We start from the raw sequence: 7945 nt of genomic DNA, 5'->3' as shown, positions 1-7945 counted from the left end.
AACTGCTTACCTGAATACCTTAAATATAACTTACTGTCTCAATTTATAAACCGACTTCTGTGACAGCATCTGCTGTCCCCATTAATTCCTTTAATTGTGTCACAGCTGCAGGTTCAAATCAAGGCGCCCTGTCCTTCCGGCTCTAGTGCACTTGAGCAGGACATTGCCAATACATGTACAGTATACAGCTAGATGTGAAGGTATTGTGCAATAACTTTCAAGGTCTCCATCCAGAACAGTTTCCCCTTTTACCATCTATTTCAGTCACAAGGTCAGTTTCAAAAATAGCTCGCAGCTATAAATTCACTTTCAGACAACACGGCTGCTAACATCTGAGTGGCGGCACCGTTTTGAAGATAAGCCAACCACTGTTATGTTCTATTTCTTTGTTCTTAACATTTTTTTTATATTATACACACTGATACTCTGGATCGGCCTTGATTCTTCTTGACTAGCAAATGTAGTTTTGTCAAAATAATTGTATTGTCTCTTTGTGTCTCTGTGTCTAGTTTAAGACCCCTTTCAATGGGTTGCGTTGTTTTAAATAGTAAGGTTTTCGCTAAAATGCAAGTTTGTGAAGTAGAAGTTGTTTTTTTATGCATTGCACCTGACATCGTCACTCTCGGGCTCCTGATTGGTGAACGGTGAGCTCACGCAGCTTGTGACCGTCACATACCATCAGATGTCATCACTGTCAGTATGCGTGTACATTGCCATGAGATATGTGCAACATGCATTTTGACTACATTTAACAGCAGGACAAAGAGCATCTGGCATGACGTTACCCGTTGCCAGCTGTCAATCAAACTCTCAGGTGTCCTGCTGACCTCTGAACCTGATCTGTGACTTGGCTGCAGTGCAGTGAGAGGATGTTTTGGAAGGGTGACTATTTATTTCTCAGCCACCATGAACCTGTCTCCTCACAGTGATATCACTGCATTTCTGTGGCCACATGCCCAGCGTGACGAGACGCTGCAGAGGACTGTCTATGTTTGAGAAGATGAATCACTCTGCAGTTAAGAGTAAAAAACAAAAAAACGGTTTACTTAAAAAGGACGTCAACCTTAATACGCATGATATCCTTCTACAACTGGATCGCTTTACTTCTCTAATATTACATGAATATTTGTATCCTTTCTTTCAGAATTGATGCACCTTGCTCAGAGTTTACTAAAAGTTTAAAGAAAAAGAACATTATATTGTAGCTCTATAAATTGGGGAGGCAGGAGCTTCTACCAAAGTTGTTTAGGAAATGGAACATTCGCCACATTTGACTCTTGTCTTTTGTTAGTAAATGCCTCAGTCAGGTGTGCAGCTTCTCTCTTCTGGTGTACAATGTTCAAGCCTAAGCCAACAAGTTTTCTCCTCTACTCGGTGTCTCTGTGATATCATTTGGTGGCATCATTCTCACCTGGACTGGATCAAATGAACAAACGGAGTAAACATTGTGCTTTGTTACTCTGCACATTATTTTAATTACAGTAAAAATCTCTAGTTGAGACAGTTTCCTGTAGTTCTAGTGATGAACATCATGATGATTTTTAGAGCAGTCAGACAATCTGAAACAAATTCTCACTAAAACTATCCAAACTGTCCATTGGTATTGAACAGTTGCCTGTGTGGATTAGTGTTCCAGGTTTAAGTTAAAGGTGAACCAGATGAAGCTTTGCACAAATATCTTGTTTCAGTGATGCTTTAAAAGTTTACTTCAGTTTCCACTTCTAAATAAGTGACTTAGAGATTTTTTTTTAAACACGTCTACTTGCTCATGTTGCTCATCTCATTGTCTCACAGCCCACAAATGTGAGGCAGAGTGACCCCTCTTACCTCACCTCCGTCTCTGCATGATGACATAGAGAAGCCAGCAGCAGCCCAAACTGGGCAGAGCTGGTGGTGGGAGGGACTGGGTACAGAGATGGAGATAGGGGTTGGTGATGTTGGTCACACTGAGCGTGCCAAATGAGCACATGAAGACAGTAATGTGATCTGAGTTGAGTGACAGGACCCCTATTTTTTTTTTTTTTTGTACAGAGGATTGACAGAGCTATATAAGAGGCCGAGGCTCCGGCTGCAGACAGAAGAGACAGACAGAGAGAGACACTGACCATCACAGCAGAAGACCAGTGGACTTAACTCTACATACAGTTACCCACAGCGCTTTTAAACTACTGAAAATCAAGGAGAAGAATGGGACTGCACAGCGTAGAGGAACTGGTAAGATCAGTTGTGTAAATGTAAATGATGGCAACTATGAGAGGAACCAGAAAGCAGATTGGTATCAAAAAGAATCTGTAGTTTTTCTACACCAGGAAATGTGCACTTATTTAAAATAAGGGGTAATAAGTATGAAAACTAGAAGTTAAAGAGTTTTTTTTAATACGAAAAGATTATTTTTCTCTGGTTACAATTCTTAAAGGATTCTAAAAAAAAATTCAATCAAGTGATTATAAGTGATTATGCTCAGAGTATGTCGACTACTCATCTGTTAGACAGATTTTTTTGTTGTCGTTTTTCCATTTACATGTAAAGTTTGTATCATTTCCCTTGATTTTCTTGATTTGTCTTTCTATCACTCAACATGTGACATCATGGAAAACAAATGCATAGTGTTGCATATGATATGAGGTAAAACAAGAAGAAGACAACCTACTTGTGTAAGCAAAGGACAGAAAAGAAAACAAACACATAATTTCAGCACTGGTGTTTAAAATGATGTGACATCAGAACACCTGAAAACGAAAACCAGCCAATCAGGACCAACAATCCTTAAAAGCAACAGAGAATTACCTCAATTATCTCTTCTTATCTAAACTCAGGGTTCCTTAAATCACCTCATTTCATTGCTTAATTACCTCTTACTTTGGAAGCTTAGGGGATGGGCTGCTTAATTACAACTTAACTTAGATAACAGTAAGAATCTCATTAAAGTCCTTTACCCATCACTGTTGTTACTGCACATTTTATCTTAATAGTTCTTCTTTTCTTTATATCTTAACTGAGGGGTTCTCTTCTCTAATGACTAAGCGTTAAATAGAAAGCAGTTTGAATGATTACATGAGCACTTCAATAACTGGACATACAAACAGTTGTAACTCATTAAAGAGTTGAAGTGTGTGTGTTAATATATTAGAGATGGGGTGTCAGCCGCTGAATGTGAGAGCTGCTCACAAAAATTGAGATTAAGACATTAGTGTGGGAACCTTTTTTCTCCAACAAATCTTGGAATTGTGTTGACTTTGTCGACTCAAAATGCAAAGAAGTTTACTGAACTTTCAAATGAGCATGCTCAGTTTTGTAAAGCTATTGACAGAGATTTAGATTTTTTAGAATTTTCCATAAAAACACATGACATCAGTGTGTCTCATGTCTACCTGTGTCATGACTCAGGCTCGGAGTGTACAACATCTCCATCTCTTCCCTCCCTCAGGTGTCCGGTAAGAGGTCAGAGGGCAAAGAGGCGGACGACTTCCAAGGGGGCGTGTACGAGGCGGCTGTCAATCAAGAGAAGCAGGATGACCGCAGGTCCCACAGGGAGCAGGTGGACGGAGGTCTGTCAGAGGAGAGTGACAGTGGCAACGAACAGGAGCAAGTCAGTGTTGCAGCTCTCCATGTAAGAACACACACACAAAAACCACGGACATATAGGACACATATAGGACATATATACTTGAACTACTGTAAGGGGTCACACATATATAATAAAGAGTCTAAAAACAAGATTTTAAATCACAATTTGACCTAGTAAGTTAAATTGATAATCAGCTAAATGTACTCACAGTAGAAAATATAAGGACACATATTGTTATACTATTGGATCCATAGTATTGAAACATTAGCAAATAAGAAGTAGTACTGCTTTACTTTACAAAGCTCAATATTTTCCGCTGTAAAAGGAGGAGGAAGAGTTGTAGCTTTAACATTAAGTGAAGATTCTCAAGTAAAGTACTTAAAACATAAATGTACTTAGTTACATTTCACCACTTGTAGTTAGTCAGTTACTTTGCATGGAATGCCCGGCCCACATGGACTAATAGGCTGAGTTAGTCTTAGAAAGTCCGTGGTTGCCTCTTATGAGTTCGTCTCTTGGTGCATGCTGCCACCTGAAGGCGTTGGCAGTATAGCACATCTTGGTAGCAGTTTAATCAGGAGTACATTATAAACCTCATCATTTTGGTCTTTACATTAGTTTTTGCGTTGAAAGTTTCTGAGACTGAAAAAAAATGTATTGTAATTTGCAGTATGTAAATCCAAACACCATGTTCATTGCATATCTATATAATTAGTCTTCTATGATCCTGTTTCCACACATACCATATGTTGCATACCCACGGGGTGAAACGTCTGTGTGAATGCTGCATTTGACAGATCTTTAGTAATCATTCAGTCTGAAGATACAGCTGTATGAATGGATCACAATAGAGTAATGCAGACAAAACAAAGAGTAGTAATTTAAGTACAATTCTTCAGATTTTGTTTCAGTGGGAAATATTGTGAACCATTAATCTCATTTGCAGAATAATATTTTACCTGCAAAGCAAATTAAATACTGTTTACAAGTTAACATTCACAGTATCGTTAATTCACATTCTGATATCTCTACTCATGTGTACCTTTACACACTACTTTTGTTATTTAAACCCATTTGACTGCCAGGTACTTGGTAAGCTTTTAACGCAGGGCTTGCAGTGTTCTGTGCCCTTTCACTTGATTATTATTCAGTGAACATGTAGCAAAATAAAAGCTGTTTTTTAAATAAAAGTTCCTTCTTTCTTTGCCGTTGTGTGCTGAAAACCTCTGTGTTGTCTCCGCCCCTCAGACGGATAAATGCGGCAGGCTGAAGTTGGAGACCGTTGATGACCTGTTCAACATCCTGCAGCTGAGGAAGAGGAGGAGGGAGAGGAAGGCTCCCGTCCACAAGAAACAGCCAGAGCCTGAGAGCGTGGTAAGATTATGTTCTTCATTTCTCTGTTATAATGATCAGTGTCTTACTTTCCCGACTCAACAAACGCAACATTTTACTTTGCTCTCCATAAGAGGAACATACTTATATACCATAATATTATTACTTTGTTTAGTTTATCCTGAATTTCTTTCTTTTATCCCTCAACTGATACAGTTTTATTCTGTAGCTCTGAGGATGACATCGGATGAATGAAGAGAAAGTTAGAGCTGAGGTGTTCGGAACTGGCAAAATCATAAATTTAACAGCTTCATGTAAATGTTGTACAGATATTCTTTGTAAGGCTTGTAGTGCATTTGTTTTCATAAAGAAACACTACAAACATGTATTTAAATGTTCTGACAACAACATCTAGTAATTGAATCTGAAGCTGACCAGAGAGCGAACTCTCTGTGTGGATGATCCCTGGTACACTGTCCCTTTACCTTCAGTTTATATGATTTATACGTATATGATTGTGATTGTTTTTGATTTTCTAGCCCGAGATTGTGGATGATCAGCTGTTTCTGACAGCAGCCATGGAGAACAAACTGCCTGTGGTGGAGAAGTACCTGACTGATGGAGGAAACCCCAATGCAGCCGACCACGTGAGTGTAACACAGTAATGTCTGCAACTTGTCCGAATCTCATTAAAACATGCTCATCAACATGCAAAAGAAATGTTCACATGTTATCATACTTTCATGATAAACATACTTGAGGCAGCTGAGGCTAATGATGATAATAGCAGGCTGTAAAATACTACTATTATTAGATGCATGAAGCTCTTTTAGATGGAGTATAATTAATTAAATACACTTTATGTTTTGTTATCTTATCAGTTTCAGTAAACCAACTGTCTTTAATCAATTTAATGTCCAGTTCCAGAGAACAGCTCTGCACAAAGCCTCGTTCAAAGGACACGTGGAGGTCATGAAAAGACTCCTGGAGGCCGGCGCTGCCGTCGAGAAAAAAGACAAGGTAAGAGATTTAAAACGCTCAAATGCTGCACAGACGCACGCACGCACACACACACACACACACACACACACACACACACACACACACACACACACAGCGTCAGTCTAACAGTTCTGTGTGTGTGTGTGTGTCAGCTGGAGGCCACAGCAGTCCACTGGGCCTGCAGAGGAGGCAGCCTGCCGGCCCTGCAGCTCCTCCTCGACAAGGGAGCCAAGTTCACCTGCAGAGACAAGGTTGGTACAGTCACAGAAACCCCTTAGTTTGGCACCATCTCCTGGTGGAAATAAAAAAAGACAACTGTTTCTTTGAGGATTTCTGTACATCTCTCCAGTAGTGACCACAAAATTGTACATATTGAGTATTTTCCTCGCATTAATCAATTAAACTGAAACTCTTTTTTCTCTCCTCAGTTGCACAGCACTCCTCTTCATGTCGCTGTGCGGACAGGACACTGCGAGTGTGCTGAGCATCTCATTCACTGTGGAGCGGACGTCAACGCCAAAGACAGAGTAAGGACTTAACACAACGCAGAGATCATCAGCTACATTAATTGCTAAAAACGATGCTGAATACTGTTTTCCTCCCCCGCTGAAGGACGGAGACACGCCCATGCACGATGCTGTGAGAATAAACAGATTCAAGATGATAAAGCTGTTGATGATGTATGGGGCCAGTCTCAACACCAAGAACTGTGTAAGTTCAGAACAAATTGGCACATCTTCCCTAATCCTCTGGAAGTAATCAGAGATAATATTTCAAATTATGGCATGAAAGGCAACCTATTCAGACACTTACTTCAGCGCCATTAGCTTTTTAGACTCTTTTTTATCTTTTTTCCATTGAACGTGCTGTGGATGCTCAATGATCCCCTGAGGATGATTCCTGACGGTTAAAGGTCTCATCTGCAGTTCGCTAAAGAAATAAGTCGATCCCCACTGGGTGCAAAAGAACACAATACACGGTACAATATTCCTGTGTGAAATGTAGAGGAGTAGAAATATAAAGCAGCATCAAATGTAAATACTCAAGTGAAGTACCTCAAAATTACATTTTTACAGTGAATTTACAAAGTTACTTTACACCAACAGTGGACTTAGGAACGACTCATTGTCGTGCTGTTTGTTAAGGTATTTGGATTGTGAAGTGCACAGCATGAAGCTGTATTTTACAAGACATTGATACTGACATGAAACGTACCAGTCGAGTACCATGCACCAACGTCTGTAATTAGTAAAACAGGTATGCCAACTGGCACAAAGCCAACAATGCAGCTTCTACAGGGACAACTATGAGGTGTGTACATGCTTCAGTTTTTACAGTTTGGATTTCAAGTCCTGTGTGTTTCTTTCTCCTGTGCAGGATGGAAAAACTCCACTGGAGACACTGTCTTCGTGGCAGAACGGAGCCAAGAGCCTCCTGTGCAACTTCAGCCAGGAGAAGCCCAACCAGTAGAACCCAACACATTCCGCTAAAAGCAGCAATTCAACATGAGACTCCAAAGGATCTGCTTTTTTGGATAAGTGTTTATCCAGCGAGGCTGTGGCAGGTGCTCACGTCACATTCAAACAGTCCCACGTTTTGACTGACAGATGTTGACGCCCTCAGGAAGCAACTGTATTATGAAATCTAAAGTTGGCACAGGATTGCTGGCAAATATCTTAACTAAGTCATTCACACCTGGTTCAGCATTTTGAAGGTTACCGGCAGAGTTACATTTCTCATGATACATGTTCATGCATCTTACATTCAGATGCGCAGCAGGAACCTGAAGAAGACTTTGATCAACAATGTGAAATCGAATCAGGTTGTTAATAATGTCATAAGTAGCAGCGATAGATTAACTGTTCGCCAAATATTGCTGGACAATGTCTCGGCTGACAACATGAAGATGTTTTCTTCTTCTTTTCTTAATTTTTAATTTAAGCTGAGTTGAAGTCAGCGATACTGCATCGAGAAGATGACGTAATTATTGATTAATGACAACTGTCAGCAATCAACCTATTGGGTTTGATTGATTTATATCAA

General features: G+C 39.9%; 1 protein-coding gene across 1 annotated transcript; it reads left to right on the top strand.

Moving 5' to 3' along the window:
• Positions 1 to 2187: 2187 nt before the first annotated feature.
• Positions 2188 to 7372, top strand: ankrd1a (ankyrin repeat domain 1a (cardiac muscle); the record flags this gene model as incomplete). Its single annotated transcript, XM_079168549.1, has 9 exons — positions 2188 to 2214; positions 3428 to 3610; positions 4817 to 4942; positions 5440 to 5547; positions 5822 to 5920; positions 6055 to 6153; positions 6331 to 6429; positions 6515 to 6613; positions 7280 to 7372. 9 exons carry the CDS (start codon positions 2188 to 2190, stop codon positions 7370 to 7372), a joined length of 933 nt encoding a protein of 310 aa, XP_079024675.1.
• Positions 7373 to 7945: the final 573 nt, after the last annotated feature.

Source organism: Pholis gunnellus (genome assembly GCF_910591455.1).
Source record: "Pholis gunnellus genome assembly, chromosome: 11".
In the NCBI taxonomy this organism is placed as follows: domain Eukaryota; kingdom Metazoa; phylum Chordata; class Actinopteri; order Perciformes; family Pholidae; genus Pholis; species Pholis gunnellus.
The sequence above is the reverse complement of the archived record's forward strand: the minus strand, read 5'-3'. Positions and strand labels throughout refer to the sequence as shown.